This window comes from Geotrypetes seraphini, chromosome 12 (genome assembly GCF_902459505.1).
Source record: "Geotrypetes seraphini chromosome 12, aGeoSer1.1, whole genome shotgun sequence".
Classification (NCBI taxonomy): domain Eukaryota; kingdom Metazoa; phylum Chordata; class Amphibia; order Gymnophiona; family Dermophiidae; genus Geotrypetes; species Geotrypetes seraphini.
Window position 1 is genome coordinate 88184580 of NC_047095.1, and position 18296 is coordinate 88202875.

The 18296-nt window shown below is 43.8% G+C and overlaps 1 protein-coding gene across 5 annotated transcripts in view; it reads left to right on the plus strand.

Moving 5' to 3' along the window:
* The window catches only part of COP1 (COP1 E3 ubiquitin ligase), a 468098-nt gene that overhangs the window by 89664 nt on the left and 360138 nt on the right, over window positions 1-18296 (plus strand). For 4 of the 5 annotated variants that reach the window (XM_033917061.1, XM_033917057.1, XM_033917056.1 and 1 more), the window contains one exon: window positions 9859-9978. The exons of the other annotated variant lie outside the window; for it this stretch is intronic. In XM_033917061.1, coding sequence (XP_033772952.1) covers window positions 9859-9978 — 120 coding nt within the window. The remainder of the gene's footprint in view (window positions 1-9858; window positions 9979-18296) is intronic. 5 annotated transcript variants of the gene reach the window in all.

The window sequence follows — 18296 nt, forward strand, 5'->3', positions numbered from 1 at the left end:
CTTTAATTCAGTAGCATAATTAAATGAAATAACTATTTCTGAAGTTTATAGGGACGGGCGGGGACGGAGGGGATTCCTCGCGGGGACGGGTGGGGTCGGAGGGGATTCCTCGCGGGGATGGGAAGGGACGGAGGGATTCCTCACGGGGACGGGTGGGACTTTGGCGGGGACGGGTGGGATTTCTGTCCCCACGCAACTCTCTATTCTCAAGCCCCAAGATCACTTCCCCATGGTCCTCATCCACATTGGCACAAACGACACTGCTAAGAATACCCCGGAGAACATAACTAGAGACTTTGGAGCCCTGGGTGAGAGGCTGAAGCAGACAGGAGCGCAGGTGGTCTTCTCCTCGATCCTCCCAGTTAGAGGCAAAGGAAGTGCCAGGGATGAGCGTATACTGAGGACTAACGAGTGGCTTAAAGGATGATGCCGGGAAATGAACTTCGGATTCCTGAACCATGAAGAGGCGTTGCAAGGACTTCAGGGACCAGATGGACTCCATCTGACCAGCAGGGGTAAGCACGTCTTTGGACACTGAGTAGCCCGCCTGCTTCATAGGGCTTTAAACTAGGTAAGTTGTGGGAGGGTACCCACTCAGATACAAGTGCAGTAAGGAACGATCCTGACGAGGTGAGTCGAAACTCCGATTCTAAGTCCAAAGTAAGTGCCCCCATTGCAAACAATTCTCTAGGAACCACACTACCCCAGGTGGGAAACTCCCAACAGGGACTTAGCAATCACGGGGTATGGAGGGCTATGTATGTTAATGCACACAGTTTAGGCAATAAGATTCTAGAATTAGAGACCGAAATAATGAATGCCGACCTTGACGTGGTGGCACTATGCGAAACTTGGTTCACAGACTCTCATGGGTGGGATATGGCTATATCGGGATACAACTTATTTCGTCAGGACAGAGAGGGAAAGTCAGGGGGAGGGGGTGGCATTATACATTAAAGAAGACATCAAAACTACCAGAATCACAGATGTCAAGTACACCGGGGAATCCCTCTTGGTGAACCTGGCCAGAGGCAGGGAAAAATGCCTGTATCTTGGTGTAGTATATAGACCTCCAAGACAACTGGAAGACAAAGACTCCGAATTAATTGAAGACATAGAGAATATCACTCTACGGCAGGGGTGTCAAAGTCCCTCCTCGAGGGCCGCAATCTAGATGGGTTTTCAGGATTTCCTCAATGAATATGCATGAGATCTATTAGCATACAATGAAAGCAGTGCATGCAAATAGATCTCAGGCATGTTCATTGGAGAAATCCTGAAAACCCGACTGGATTGCGGCCCTTGAGGAGGGACTTTGACACCCCTGCTCTACGGGAAGACACTGTTCTGCTAGGGGACTTCAACATGCCTGACGCAGATTGGAACTCATACTTAGCAACAACCAGCGGCAGCAGGAGACTGTTAACATCCATAAAGGGAGCACGACTCAAACAAATGGTATTGGAACCCACTAGGGCCCAGGCAATCCTAGACCTGGTACTCACCAACGGGGATAGTATCTTGAAGGTCTCGGTAGGAGATACGCTAGCCTCCAGCGACCACAACATGGTGTGGTTCTACCTCAGGAAAGGTTTCCCTAGATCAAACACGAAAACAAAAGTACTCAACTTCTGAGGCACTGACTTTGAACGCATGGGAGATTTCGTCCACTGGACACTGCAGAACCAAGCTACGACCGATGATGTGGAAGCTATGTGGTCATCCCTGAAAACTACCATACATGAAGCGACAAGCCTCTACATTAAATCGGTACACAAACGGCGGAGAAACAACACACCCCAATGGTACTCTGCAGAAATCTTGCACCTCGTCAAGGAGAAGAAAAAAGCATTTATTTCCTACAAACGAACGGAGACTAGGGAAGCTAAACTAGAACATAGGGCGAGATCTACAGCGGTCAAAACGGCAGTCAGGGAGGCCAAACTTTGAGTGGAAGAGACTCTGGAAAAGAACATGAAGAAAGGGGACAAATCCTTCTTCAAGTATATTAGTGATAGGAAAAAGAACACAGATGGGATAGTACGCCTTAAAAAACCAGATGGGAACTGCGCAGAATCAGATTCCGATAAAGCAGAACTACTGAATGAATACTTCTGCTCGGTCTTCACCTACGAGGCACCAGGGCACGGTCCGCAGTTGCAGGCAAGGCCCAGCGTGGAAGACCCGTTTCAGAATTTCGAGTTCACACCTGGCGACATCTACTACGAATTGGCAAGACTCAAGGTGAACAAAGCCATGGGACCGGACAATTTACACCCCATGGTGCTCAGTGAGCTGCGTGATGTCCTGGCAGAACCGTTATCAGGACTCTTCAATCTCTCCCTAAGTTCGGGGAGAGTCCCCATAGACTGGAAAACAGCTAACGTCGTTCCACTGCACAAAAAGGGTTGCAGGGCAGAGGCTGCAAACTACAGACCGGTGAGTCTCACATCAATAGTATGCAAACTCATGGAAACACTAATCAAACGTAAATTAGATGCAATCTTGGATGAGGAGAATCTACGGGATCCCAGTCAACACAAATTCACCAAGGGTAGGTCCTGCCAATCCAATCTCATCAGCTTCTTTGACTGGGTAACAAAACAGTTAGACTTGGGAGAATCCATGGACGCAGTATACCTAGACTTCAGCTTTCGATAGTGTCCCGCATTGCAGGCTGTTGAGCAAGATGAAATCAATGGGGCTGGGAGAAACACTAACTTCATGGGTCAATGACTGGCTGAGTGGCAGACTTCAGAGGGTGGTAGTTAACGGTACCCTCTCTAAAACATCGGAGGTGACCAGTGGAGAACCGCAGGGCTCAGTCTTGGGCCCGCTCCTTTTCAACATATTCATAAGGGACCTAACTCAGGGGCTTCAAGGTAAGGTAACGTTATTCGCTGATGACGCCAAACTATGCAATATAGTGAGAGACGGCAATTCACCCGATAGTATGACACAAGACCTACATTTGTTAGAGCTTTGGTCCTCGACCTGGCAGCTGGGCTTCAACGTTAAGAAATGCAAGATCATGCACCTCAGTAGCAGAAATCCGTGCAGAACTTACACCTTGAATGGTGAGACCTTAGCTAGAACTTCAGCAGAACGAGACTTGGGAGTGATCATCAGCGCAGACATGAAAACTGCTGATCATGTGGAAAAGGCTTCATCTAAGGCAAGACAGTTGTTAGGTTGCATCCGCAGGAGTTTCGTCAGCTGGAAGCCTGAAGTCATAATGCCATTATACAGAACCATGGTGAGGCCTCATTTGGAATACTGTGTGCAATTCTGGAGGCCACACTACCGAAAAGATGTGCTGAGAGTAGAGTCGGTGCAACGGATGGCCACCAGGATGTTCTCGGGGCTCAAGGATCTATCATACAAGGAAAGGCTGAAAAATTTGCGGCTGTACTCGCTCGAGGAACGTAGGGAGAGAGGAGACATGATCGAGACGTTTAAGTATGTTACTGGCCGTATCGAGATGGAAGAAGAGATTCTCTTTCTCAAAGGACCCTCAGCCACAAGAGGGCATCCGCTCAAACTCAGGGGCGGGAAATTTCATGGCGACACCAGGAAATATTTCTTCACCGAGAGAGTGGTTGATCCTTGGAACGAGCTCCCGGTGCAGGTGATCGAGGCAAACAGCGTGCAAGAATTTAAGAGCAAATGGGATGCCCATGTGGGATCCCTTAGAGCAGGGGTGTCAAAGTCCCTCCTGGAGGGCCGCGATCCAGTCGGGTTTTCAAGATTTCCCCAATGAATATGCATGAGATCTATGTGCATGCACTGCTTTCAATGCATATTCATGGGGGAAATTCTGAAAACCCGACTGGATTGCGGCCCTCGAGGACCGACTTCGACACCTGTGCCTTAGAGGGTTAAGCCAAGGGAACCTGTCACCAGAAGTGGGATCCCTAGGATAGTAGACTTGGGGGTGCGTCAGTAGAGTGGGCAGACCTGATGGGCTATGGCCCTTATCTGCCGTCATCTTCTATGTTTCTATGTTTCCTTCCTTGAAGAAGTCTCTCCGTTGGTGGATGCTCTCTTCCAATCGTTCCAGAGGCTTGCTTTTTCAAACACCCCCTCATCAGAAGGTCCTTACGACAGACTCTTCCACCTACGCTTGGGGCGCTCATCTCGATGGTCTCCGTACTCAAGGCCTATGGACCAGTATGGATCATCAGTGTCATATCAATCAGTTGGAACTCAGCGCGATCCTCAAAGCTCTCCATGCTTTTTAACATCTCCTTCACGACACAGTAGTCCTCATTCGGACAGACAACCAGGTTGCCGTGTATTATGTCAACAAACAGGGAAACGGGATCTGCCTCCCTCTGTCAAGAAGCTCTGGAGGTTTGGGACTGGGCTATCCGTCACAACACCTTCCTCAAAGCTGTCTAAATTCAAGGGGCTCAGAATTGCTTGGCGGACAACTTGAGGTGTATCCTGCAACATCACGAATGGACTCTCCATTCCTCGTTTTTTCATCACATTTTCTCACAGTGGGGAACATCTCAGGTAGACCTCTTTGCAGCTTCCCACAACTTCAAACTGCCTCAGTTCTGCTCCCGGATATTCTCTCCTCACTGCCTCGAGGCAGATGCTTTTCTTCTGGAATGGACGAATCTGTTCCTCTACGTATTTCCTCCATTCCCTCTCATTCTCAAGACTCTAGTCAAATTGAAGAACAATCATGCCACCATGATTCTAATCGCTCCTTGGTGGCCGAGACAGCCATGGTACTCCCTTCTACTTCAACTCAGCAGCAGGGAACCATACCTTCTACCAGTTTTTCCTTCTCTGCTTACACAGAGTCAAGGATCTCCGCTTCATCCCAACCTGCAGTCTCTACACCTGCCAGCTTGGTACCTTTCAACATAACTCCTCTTCAGTTTTCTCAATCTGTTAGAGATGTCTTAGAAGCTTCTAGGAAGCCTACCACTAGACAATGCTATCACCAAAAATGGACTAGATTTTCTACATGGTGTTTTTCTCATCATAAGGATCCTCAACATTCCTCCTTATCTGTTTTAGATTATCTTTTGCACCTATCCAACTCTGGACTCAAGTCTCCATCCATACGAGTCCATCTCAGTGCAATTGCAGCTTTTCATCAGCCTATTGAAGGGAAACCCCTTTCTGCTCATCCGGTGGTTTCCAGATTCATGAAAGGACTTTTCAGTGTTAAACCTCCTCTCAAACCGCCTCCTGTGGTTTGGGACCTCAATGTTGTCCTTTCTCAACTGATGAAGCCACCATATGAACCAATTGATAAGGGTCAACGGAAGTATCTCACTTGGAAAGTGGTGTTTTTCATTGCCCTCACTTCTGCTCGACGAGTCAGTGAGCTACAAGCTTTGGTTACTGACCCATCATTCACTGTGTTCCATCATGATAAGGTGGTTCTTCGTACTCATCCCAAATTCCTACCTAAAGCGGTCTCAGAATTTCATCTCAACCAATCCATCATACTTCCAGTGTTTTTCACCCTCATTCTCACCCTGGAGAATCAGTTCTTCATACGTGCTTTGGCCTTCTACTTGGAACGCACCAAACCACACAGAACTGCTCTTCAATTTTTTGTCTCTTTCGATCCAAATAAGTTGGGACATCCAATTTCTAAACGCACCATCTCCAATTGTATGGCGGCTTGTATCTCTTTCTGCTATGCCCAGGCTGGATTACCTCTTCACAGTAAAGTCACAGCCCATAAAGTCAGAGCAATGGCAGCTTCTGTAGCTTTCCTCAGATCTACACCTATTGAGGAGATTTGCAAGGCTGCTACTTGGTCCTCGGTTCATACATTCACTTCTCATTATTGTCTGGATACTTTCTCTAGACGGGATGGACAGTTTGGCCAAACAATATTACAAAATTTATTCTCCTAAGTTGCCAACTCTCCCACCATCCCATTCTGGTTAGCTTGGAGGTCATCCATATGTGAGAATACCTGCCTGCTTGTCCTGGGATAAAGCATAGTTACTTACCGTAACAGGTGTTATCCAGGGACAGCAGGCAGCTATTCTCACAACCCACCCACCTCCCCTAGTTGGCTTCTTTGCTAGCTATCTGAACTGAGGAGATGCGCCCTGTGCGCTGGGCGGGAGGGCACTTGCGCATGCGCGGTGTGGGCGATTCAAAACTTCTAGTTTCTTCAAGCAAGTCTGCTTGTGAGGCGTCCGCATCGGGACTCCGTCGGATGTTATCACCCATATGTGAGAATACCTGCCTGCTGTCCCGGGATAACAACTGTTACGGTAAGTAACTGTGCTTTTTTAGCAGGCTCCAGTACACAAAAAATAAGTAACAGCCATTACCTGCCCATGACAAATGGATTGCAGAGAAATATATATTGGCACTAGATGTGTCACATTAGGTTTAAAACTTATATTGAAAAAACATGCACTGCCAAGGATAACTATGCAAATTATAACCTGGAGAATCAAACTGTTTGTATGTATCAAGTTAGGATACAACCTTGTATAGTAAACTTGTTCTGTAATTATGTCAAATTGTATCCTGTCAACTATATAATATGTATGTTTAACCTGTAAGCCATTCTGAGCTCTTTGGGGACAATGGGATAGAAAACTAATTAAATAAATAAAAAAGAAAAAGTTGCCCATCGGATAGCCCGACCAGAAAAAAGAAAGAAAAAAGAATTGAATCATTTGCAAGTGAAGTAATGGATCTAAGATCTATCTAATTAACAAAGGAAATATTTAAAATTTAGAAGTTATTCAGAATTGCCCCCTTCCAAGCCATCCCTTACAGCAATGATAAGGTTCTTATACAATTACATTAACATCCTCTCTAGCCTTAAGAAAATTATCTCAATTGTTTAGGATCAAAAAATTGAAAATAATTACCCTCAAAAGTTACAAAGCAAACACAAGGAAAACGTGAAACAAATTCAGCACCCAGTGCTAAAACCCTGGAATGATAGGCCAAAAAGCCCTTGCGCTGCATTTGTGTACCTCTAGCTAAGTCAGGAAATACTCTAATTTTTGAGCCAAACATACAGCATCAAGAAATCTAAAGGAAAGTTTCAAAATATTATCGTGGTCATGTTCCAAAGCAAAAGTTGCTACCATAGTTTCTCTCTGTGTCACTATTTCCAAAGAAGATTCTAAGAAAGATGTTAAAAGTAATTTCAGCATTTTTTGAGTTCACTATATACTGAGCTTGTTATCAGTGGAACCGAGTCACTTGGAATCTTCAAAGTTTCACCAAGATATCGTTTCACCATATCAACAGAAGAAATTAACGGAGATTTTGGAAAGTTCAAAAATCTTAGATTATGCCTTTTGACTTGATTTTCTAAATACTCCAGTCTACGTTGGGTATAGATGTTTTCTTTAATTGAGGCAGTCTCACAACTTTCCAAAGTCTGAATCTTAGTTTTTAAGAATTCTAAATCTGTAGCACAATAGCCTGAGCCTGAGCAATGACTGCTTCTTAAAGAACTGCTATATCTTTAGTATGCACAGCAAAAAAACTGGGAAAGATGCCTCACAAAGAAATTGCAGAGAATGAAGAAGTTGGAACTGTACACATCGACCAGAGATACACAAGTAGATGAATATTGGTTAAAAGATAAATATTTATTAAAAGTCAATAAAACATCTTTTATTCTATTGTCCATTCATATTATTATTTTGGAAATCAATTTGGCCTAAAATAAATAGGATGTTAGAGAATCCGGTAGCCTTGACATATGATACTATTTTATTTGGCATGACAATGAGAGCAAAGAGTCAAATTCGTCAAATAATAATAAACTTGTATTTATATTAACTGGAGTAGCCATTCAGCAGATTACATACAATTGGAAAAATTATGATAGATTAAATTACAACTTTTGGTGGAATTCTGTATGTCATATTTACAAAATGGAGCACACAATAGCAACACAGAAAGGATATTTTGGTAACTTTCAGAAGATTTGGGGACCATTAACAGACTTTTGTAATGAGTGATAACATTTTCCCAAAGTAAGATATTGGATAAGAGGGGGTGTGGATAGGTATTATTAATCTTATATGGTAGATGAATATATCTCTATTTTTACTATTTTTGGGATGGTATTTTCTGTAACGGATGGGAGGGTTTTTTTATTCTAATAATAATTGTTTAGATATTAGGTATATTACATAATAGTCAAGATATTGTGGAACATAAGTATGGTTTGGAATGTTGTATTTGATGATGATCAAGTGTGTATTTATAAGTTCATATGATTTTATTTGATGCACTTGTTATATAAAAAAATGAATAAAGAATTAAAAAAAAAAAGTCAATTATCTTTAGTATGATCATTAAGTAGCTTCTTTAGAGAGGCATTAATGTTCTGCTCAGAGCACCAAAGTGTTTTTAATGTTACTATGGCAGAGAGTGGTAGAAAACAGAAATGCTCTTCTGGAGGCTGTTATAGGGGAAAGCACCCTCCAGGGATTCAAGACAAGGTTAGGCAAGTTCCTGCTGAACCAGAATGTACGCAGGTAAGGCTAGACTCAGGGCACTGGTCTTTGACCTAAGGGCCGCCGTGGGAGCGCACTGCTGGGCACGATGGACCACTGGTCTGACCCAGCAGTGGCAATTCTTATGTTCTCTCTGTAACTGCCTCAGATAAAACAAAGGAAGCCGGTCTCAGCTTTGACCAAATCACTCACTGTTCTCTCTGAGAACGTACTTACAGCTGCTTGTCTCCATCGGTCGTCCTGACTCGGAAAATTTTCAGAAGGCAACATGTCCCCAATAGCTTTATGAAGCTGCTTTGAAATCTAATCAGCTCCAATATCACTTCGCTCTGCCTCTGCACTGCTTCCTGGTTGAGACGGAGCCATTCGTTCAGTAGGGCTCAGAGAAACCCTTTCTAAGGTGCTTCAGTAGTGTTTGCTCAAATGTGGTTAAATGTTCCAAAATTTGAACTCTAGTCTCTGTAAAATGTTATATATTGGACAGGCTTCTCAGACAGAAAATAATGTAAATAATACTGTTAGAGCTATAATCAAAATATTCTATATTTGATAAGTGATTTGAATTATACTGAAAAGTTTGTAACACATGGAACAAACAGCACAGTGACCACATTGAAATTGTCCCTGTGTAGATTACACCTGTGGTAAGTCTGTTAGTATCATGATGCAATAAGTTGTCATAAATGTTTATCCCATCTAAATCAAAATGAAGAACTTAAATACTGGATAAATCTGCAATATAATTACATTATTTTCTTTTTAATAATTGGAGCAATACTGAATATAGAAGAATATAAACCAAATTTGAAACATTTGGATATGGACGTGGTGTCATCAAAACTTCTTATGAGGCATGCAAGACTTGTTTATATGCTTAAACAGCTGCTCTAATGATCAGAGCATTGTCATATTTGCTTATATCAACCTTTGATGCTGAATTTATGAAAATTGGTGTGCTTTACAGCCTTTTTAATGCAGTTGGCTAACAGTAATTCAATATGAAATATCACCAAAGCTTATCTATATTGAGCCCATATAACATGTTACATACATTCTCATATTGCAATTTACTCTATACTTATAGTTTTGGAACCAAAGTTTTGCAGTGCAAGGTAAGATTATGCATTTAAATTGTATTAGATTAGAGCCACCACTGAAAGACTTTGCCTGATTAAAAAAAAAAAAAAAAATAATACTGCTTTGTGTGAGCAATTTGTATTTCTATTTTGTGCCTTTATGTGAAGGTGACATAGAATAAGCAGCGATAGACATGCCAGCTGATATAAATCTGTTTAATTTACAGATAAGAAATTTTGATTTGACTGAAGTGAGTGTTTCTGGATAACTTGGGTCTCTTTCCTCATATTTTCTCTTTAAGAATGGACATCGGTGGCAGATATTTCAGGATTTGCTAGGGACGGACCAGGATAACTTGGACTTAGCTAATGTGAACCTGATGCTTGAGCTATTGGTACAGAAGAAGAAACAGCTAGAGGCAGTAAGTAGAAATTCTAGTTGGATTGTGAGACTTTTAAGATGCTTTACTGCATTTTTTGTTGTTTTTTTTTTTTAATTGAAATTAAAAAAACTTTTTTAAAGGTTGGATTAGGATATTTTGTGTTATCTTTTTTTTTTTTTTGCATGTTTAGTGGGAGAAAAGGGCTTGGCATTTTTAATTTGTAAAATTGTTTTTCAGTTTGTGTGTGGTAAGTGACTAGAAATGTGCTTAGATTAAAAATTATGTTTATGGGTCTGTTTTTAGTATTTTAAAAGATGTTTTGTGACCTGCTTATACATACACTCAATAGTTTTAATTTTCTATAAAATAACATTTTCTTATCATTCAGACCAAGTGGGTGTTGTGTCCATTGTCCAGTGGATGGAGTCAAAGCAAGAAAATATGAGTAGTTTCATGTGCTTTTCCCTTAAAGGAGATTGTGCTTTGTGCATTCAGTTGACTTCTGAACTATTTTATTTCTGGCTACCAGAAGCTTAGTATTTTCTAACCTTATAGGAAATCTGTACTTAGGAAATACTTGGAGGTTTCCAGTTACTTTCCTATTTCACTTCCTACCCTGAGAGGAGCGTGGGATTGTGCTGCCTATTACTACTTATCATTTCTATAGTGCTACTAGGCATACACAGCACTGTACACCAAACATGGAATAGACAGTCCCTGTTTTAAAAAGCTTACAATCTAGTTATGACAGACAAATTTGACAAAAAGCTGCATCTATACACAGTGCATAGGGAATGAAAGACAAATGGGTGCTAAATCAGATAGGTTGAAGTTAGGAATTGAAAGCAGCTTCAAAGAAGTGGGTTTTGGCGATGGATTTGAATATTGCCAGAGACGGAGCTTGACATACTGAGTCGAGCAGTTTGTTCCAGGCATACGGTGCAGCAAAGTAAGAGGGACAAAGTCTGGAGTTGGCCATAGTGGAGAAGGGTACAGATAAGAGAGACTTACTTGATGAGCAGAGTTCCCAGGGAGGAGCATAGGAAGAGAGGAGAGATTCTGAGGAGCTGCAGAGTGAATACACTTGTAGGTCAGTAAATGGAGTTTGAACTGTATGCAGAATCAGATAGGAAACCAATGAAGTGATTTGAGGAGAGAGGTAGTGTAGACAAAGTAAAATTGATGGAAAATGAGGAGTGCAACAGATTTCTAGATACATTGAAGGAGAGAGAGATGGTTTAGCGAAAGGCCAGTGAGAAACTGGTTGCAGTAGTCTAGACAAGAGGTGATGACAGTATGGATGAGGGTCTTAGCAGTGCGCTCACAAAGGAAGGGTTGGATTATAGCGATGCTATGGAGAAAGAAACAACAGATTTTTGGCAGTTTGGATTTGTGAAGAGGAGAGAGATTAGTTAATGATAACTGACAGAACAGAGAGCATGAAGACATTGTCCACAGAAATAGAGAATGGGGGGAGAGGACAGTTGGTTTTAGAAGGAAAGATAAGGAGCTCAGTCTTGGTCATGTTATTTTTAAATGGCAGTGAGACATCCAGGTAGCAATGTCAGACAGGCAAGCTGAGACTTAAGCCTGAATGTCTGTAGAGATTTCAGGTGAAGAGAGATATGCAAGTCATTGGCCTAGAGGTGATACTGAAAGCTATGGGAGGAGATTAGAGCACCAAGGGAAGAAGTGTTGATGGAAAAAAGTGGTCCAAGGACAGAGCTCTGTGGTACTCTGATCAATAGCAGGATAGCATATTCTAAAAGTGTGATGGGAAGGATAGAAGAAAACCAAGAAATGACAGAGCCCTGAAACCCAAGCGAGAACAATGTGATCTAACATGTCAAAAGCCACATATAGATCAAGGAGGATGAGGATGGATTTGGCCAGGAGCAGGTCATTGGAGACTTTAGTAAGGGCAGTTTCCATAGAATGAAGAGGGCAAAAGCTTGATTGAAGCAGGTCGAAGATAGCTCAAGATGAAAAAGTCAAGTCAACGGCGGTGAACAAGCACGTTTATGTAGCTTGGACAAGAAGGGAAGGATGGAGATGGGGCAATAGTTGGAGGGGCAGATAGGATCCAGCAAGGGTTTTTTGAGGAGCGGTGTAATGATGGCATGTTTGAAGGTGTTGGGCACAGTTACGGTGGAGTCTGAGAGTGAATTATCCTAAGGCTTTCTTTATGATTGTGTATAATTTTAGCCTTTTTGACAAATCTACTGAAGTTTATAGCTGATTGGTGCTTGTACAGATAAGAGGGAACGACAGTAGGAGTGATAGTGGTAAGTAGATGGATGTGGATGGGATCAGAGGAACAATTGAGCTTGGAGGAAAGAAAATGAGCAGTCTCCTCTTCAATGATTTCAGGAAAGGAAGAGAAGGCGGCAAGGGTCAAAGTGGGATTGTTGGAGTGGGCAGGGGGAGGTAACTTAGTTGAGAACTCAAGACTAATTTTGTAAATGTTTTTGTAGAAGTACTCAGCCATAGTCTGGGGGGAGAATGACTGAGGGGTTGGAGTGAGGGGGGGACCTCGAGTAAGAATTTCAATGTGGCAAAGAGATGGCAACGGTTGGAGCCTAGAGGGTAGTTAGACAGGTGTAGTAGTTTTGTTTGGCAAGTGAGAGAGTGGACTAGAAGGAGGTCAGGAGGAATATGAAGTGAGTGCGAGTGTAGGTTTTGAGCAAGATAAGTTCAGCAAACCTTGTCCAGGGGTGTAGGTATCGGATTTTAGAGTTCAGCCAGGGTTGGGGTTTGGCATGCCTTATAAGAGTGTGAGGTGGGGGAAGTGAGGGTATTTTGAACAGAGGAGAGAGTGGTGGTATTAATATTATTTACTAAAATTTCAAGTTTTATTAAAATTTGATGTACATACAATATCAAACATTTCAATGCATATTTATTTATTTATTTAAAATATTTCTTACCCACTTGCAAAATACAATTATAATATTAGGACATACATGCAATAACACAGTGGTCCCCAACCTTTTTGACACCAAGGAATTATTTTATAGAAGCAAAGTTTTCCAGGGGTCGATATTGGGGGGTGGGATTTGGGGTGGGTTCATGGGCAGTTTTATACAAAATATACATTACATTTCTATTATCTAATATATAATAAAACCCTAAACCGCGCATGCGCACTCCCATCTGCGTGCACCCGTTTTCTGTGAGCTGTAGGGCACCGCAGGTAGGATTGTGCATGCGCGCGAATCTCTCTCTCTGGCCGGCAGAGAATCTGTACGCGGGACTCCCTGCTTCGCGGCCTGCTACTGCCCTGATTTGCTCTGCCCGACATGGCAGAGCAAATCAGGCTAGTAGAAGGCCGCGAAGCAGCGTGTTTAGAGTGCTGCGGCCCCTGCTGGAGTAAGGACGTTTGTCGGGACCGCGGGATGGGAGGGAAAGGGGGCTGCTTTGGGAGAGGGGTATGCTGCGAGGCAGACAGCTTTGCTTGGGGGGCGGGAAGACAAAGAGGGGCCACGGAGAGACAGTCAGAGAGGAACTGGAGGGGGAGAGGGAAAGGGGGCTGCTTTGGGGGAGGGGGTGTGCTGGGAGGCAGACAGCTTTGCTTGGGGGGCGGGAAGACAAAGAGGGGCCACGGAGAGACAGTCAGAGAGGAACTGGAGGGGGAGAGGGAAAGGGGGCTGCTTTGGGGGAGGGGTGTGCTGAGAGACACAGCTTTGCTTGGGGGAGACAGAAGGGGGCCACGGAGACACAGTGAGGGAGGAACTGGAGGGGGATTGGGAAAGGGGGCTGCTTTGGGGGAGGGGTATGCTGCGAAGCAGACAGCTTTGCTTGGGGGGGGGGAAGACAGAAGTGGGGCCACGGAGACACAGTCAGGGAGGAACTGGAAGGGGAGAGGGAAAGGGGGCTGCTTTGGGAGAGGGGTATGCTGCGAGGCAGACAGCTTTGGGGGGGGAAGACAAGGGGGGCCACGGAGACACAGTCAGGGAGGAACTGGAGGGGGAGAGGGAAAGGGGGCTGCTTTGGAGGAGGGGTGTGCTGGGAGGCAAACAGCTTTTGGGGAGGCGGGAAGACAGAAGGGGGGCCACGGAGAGACAGTCAGGAACTGGAGGGGGAGAGGGAAAGGGGGCTGCTTTCTAGCACCCGTTAATGTAACGGGCTTTAACACTAGTTAAATTATAATATCATAATAGAAATTTTGCAACTTATCATAATGCAGAACAGTGGGAGCCCTAAGCTTGTTTTTCCTGTAACCAGACGATCCCATCTGGAAGATAGTGACAAGTGAAGTGTGTTGCTTATGTTCAGTCTATTCCATAATCTTGTTTTGGTTGATGTCACTGCAGAAAATGCTGCCTCCGAAAGATAGGATGTTGGAAACGGAAGCAGACTTTTCAGTGCTTTTGTGGCATTGTTGCCTTAACATGAGTAGACTCATCAACCTGGATTGCGTACCACGGTGACTCATTAATCCTCTTTAACAATTGTGCCTCAATATTCTCTGCTATGTCATCAATTTGTCTGGTTATAGTACCACATTTTGAGCTGCAGCCTTTCCTAAAAGTTCATGGCATAAGAACATAAGAATTGCCGCTCCTGGTCCATCATGCCCAGCAGTCCGCTTACGCTGTGGCCCTCTGGTCAAAGACCAGCACTCTAATCGAGACTAGTCCTAACAGCGCACGTTCTTGTTCAGCAGGAACTTGTCTAACTTTGTCTTGAACCCCTTAAGGGTGTTTCCCCCTATAACAGCCTCCGGAAGAGCGTTCCAGCTTTCTACCAATCTCTGGGTGAAGAAGAACTTCCTTATGTTTGTATGGAATCTATCCCCTTTCAACTTTAGAGAGTGTCCTCTCGTTCTCCCTACCTTGGAGAGGGTGACCAACCTGTTCTTATCTACTAAGTCTATCCCTTTCAGTACCTTGAATGTTTCGATCATGTTCCCTCTCAATCTCCTCTGTTCGAGGGAGAAGGGCCCAGTTTCTCTAATCTTTCGCTCTACGGCAGCTCCTCCAACCCCTTAACCATCTTAGTTGCTCTTCTCTGGACCCTTTTGAGTAGTACCGTGTCCTTCTTCATGTACGGCAACCAGTGCTGGATGCAGTACTCCAGATGAGGGCGCACCATGGCACGGTACAGCGGCATGATAACCTTCTCTGATCTGTTCGTGATCCCCTTCTTTATCATTCCTAGCATTCTGTTTGCCCTTTTTGCTGCTGCCGCACATTGCGTGGATAGCTTCATCGACTTGTCGATCAGAACTCCCAAGTCCTTTTCCTGGGAGGTCTCTCCAAGTACCGCCCCAGACATCCTGTATTCGTGCATGAGATTTTTGTTACCGACATGCATCACTTTACACTTATCCACGTTGAACCTCATCTGCCATGTCGATGCCCATTCCTCGAGCCTGATTATGTCACGTTGCAGATCTTCGCAATCCCCCTGCATCTTCACTACTCTGAATAACTTCGTATCGTCCACAAATTTAATCACCTCGCTCGTCGTCCCTGTGTTGCTGTGTTACTGATGGTGTCATCAGTGATGCGGCAGCAGAGAGAAGGCCCCGGTGGGGAAGGCAGCAAAGCAGCTGGTTAAGTGCTGCCGCCGCTGCTGTTAGGAACGGAGGTATGTCGGCCTCGCGATGGGAGGGCCGGTGGGCTTCTGCTGTGTGGGATGGAAAGATGTTGCACAAGAGGATCTCTCATGTCCCGGCTGTCAGATGGCGAACCGGGTGAAATAACATACAAAAATGTAAATCTTCATAAAAATTGTCTTCATTCTCTATAATACCTCCAGATTCAATAATGTCAACGTCTCCATACAATATTAATATTCATTCATTTAAATGCCTCTACAAACAAAGTAGTTTTCAATACTTTCCTAAACTTTTGTAAATCCGGTAGTTCTCTCAATGGTCCTGTCAATTTGTTCCATAATGACACTCCTGCAATTGAAATTGCAGATACCCTTGTGTTTTCATCTGTACTCGTGAAAACTCATTTAATGACAGTCTTATTGCCCTTTCCGATCTTAGGGATCTAGAAGGCAGCTAGAACGTCATTACTTGTGTTAGATACCAGTGAATGTTATATTGAATAACCTTAAATATCAACACAAGAATTTTGAAAAGGATTCGGAATTTAAAAGGCAACCAATGGAATTTTTGTAACCATGGGGTAACATGCTCAAATTTCTTTCCACCACATATCAAATGTTCTGCAGCATTTTGAATCATCTGTAAGTAGAGTGCATCATAGGAGAAGACAGCCTCGTTACCGACTTGTCACATAGTGGTAAAGAGGAAGGGCGAAACAGTAGTTGAGAGAGTGCACGGTTCAATGGCCTGAAGATTCCTAAATGTACAGGTGGAGATTGGCCAGGACTAGGGGGGAGGGTGATGGATTGTGAAAGTTACCAGATGATGATCAGAGAAGGGAAGGACTGCAGTGGAGAAATTTCTGATAGAGTAGTTTGAGAAGAGGATGAGATCTAGGCAGTTGTCATTCTGGTGGGTAGGGGTGGTAGAGCACAGGTAAAAATTGAATGAGGATGTTAGGGCTAGAAACCTAGAAGCATAAATGTCGGAGGGGTTGTTAGCATATTAAAATCACTGAGAATGAAGGAGAGAGATGAATGTTCAAGAAAGAAGGAAAGCCAGGAGTCAAAGTCAGTGAGGAAGGAAGGCAGGGACTTATCAGGAGGTCAGAAAATGACAAATAGATGGATGGAATTGACTGCAAAGGAAGAAAAGCGATGAGATTGAGGTGGGGAAGGGGTTGAAATCTACAAGAGGATTAGAGTAGCAGTTCAACACCATCTCCACGACCAACCAATCCAATTTAATTAGTTTCTTTGACTGGGTCACCAGAAAACTGGATTTGGGAGAGTCCTTAGACGTCATATACTTGGACTTCAGTAAAGCTTTTGATAGCGTTCCACACCGTAGGTTATTAAGCAAGATGAAATCGGTGGGATTAGGAGAAACACTAACTACATGGGTCAACGATTGGCTAAGTGGTAGACTTCAGAGGGTGGTGGTTAACGGCACCCTCTCCAAAACATCAGAGGTAGCTAGTGGAGTGCCGCAGGGCTTGGTCTTGGGCCCGATCCTTTTCAACATATTCGTAGGAGACCTGAATATGGGCTTCAAGGTAAAATAACATTATTTGCCGATGACGCCAAACTGTGTAACATAGTAGGTAATAGCACTTTGCCCGACGGTATGACACAGGACCTACTCTTGTTGGAACGTTGGTCCTCGACTTGGCAACTTAGCTTCAACGCTAAGAAATGTAAGGTCATGCACCTTGGCAGCAGAAATCCGTGCAGGAATTACACCCTAAATGGTGAGACCTTAGCTAGGACCGCAGCAGAGCGCAATTTAGAAGTAATCATTAGTGAAGACCTGAAAGTTGCCAATCAAGTGGGAAGGCTTCATCCAAGGCTAGACAAATGTTGGGATGTATCCGTAGAAGTTTTGTCAGCCGGAAGCCCGAGGTCATAATGCCATTGTCCAGAACCATGGTGAGACCTCATCTGGAATACTGTGTGCAATTCTGGAGGCCACAATACCGTAAAGATGTACTGAGAGTCGAGTTGGTTCAGCATATGGCCACCAGGATGGTCTCAGGGCTCAAGGATCTCTCATATGAGGAGAGGCTGAATGAATTGCGGCTGTACTCTCTCGAAGAACGTAGGGAGAGGGGAGACATGATTGAGACGTTTAAGTATATCACCGGTCGTATCGAGGAGGAAGAAGATATTTTCTTTCTTAAAGGACCCTCGACCACAAGAGGGCATCCGCTAAAAATCAGAGGCGGGAAATTTCATGGCGACATCGGGAAGTATTTCTTCACCGAAAGAGTGGTTGATCACTGGAATAGACTTCCTGTGCTGGTGGTCAAGGCCAGCAGCGTGCCAGATTTTAAGAATAAATGGGATGCACATGTGGGATCTCTAAGAGGGTAAAAGTGGGGGGAGGGTCATCAGAATAGGCAGACTTGACGAAATATAGGATATCTGGGAGGATAAATTTAGGGAAAGGGATCTTTAGTGTGGGCAGACTTGATGGGCTATGGCCCTTTTCTGCCGTCATTTTTCTATGTTTCTAACCGGGTGAGGCGTATGGGAGAAAAGGTAGCTTCCATGACACAGGGCAGCAACTGAAGTAGGGCAGATCCAGGTCTCAGTTAGTGTGAACAGATGAAGAGCTTGAGAGAGAGGCAAACATAAGCAAAAAAATCCAGCTAAACTTCAGGAATATGTCTAATTGAAAACCAAAAGAAAAACTGCAGAAATGTACAAGATGCCAAGTCTTTAATAAATAAACAAATATAAAATCATAAATATAATAATAAAACAGTTTGAGAGAGAGGTCATGGCATTCCACA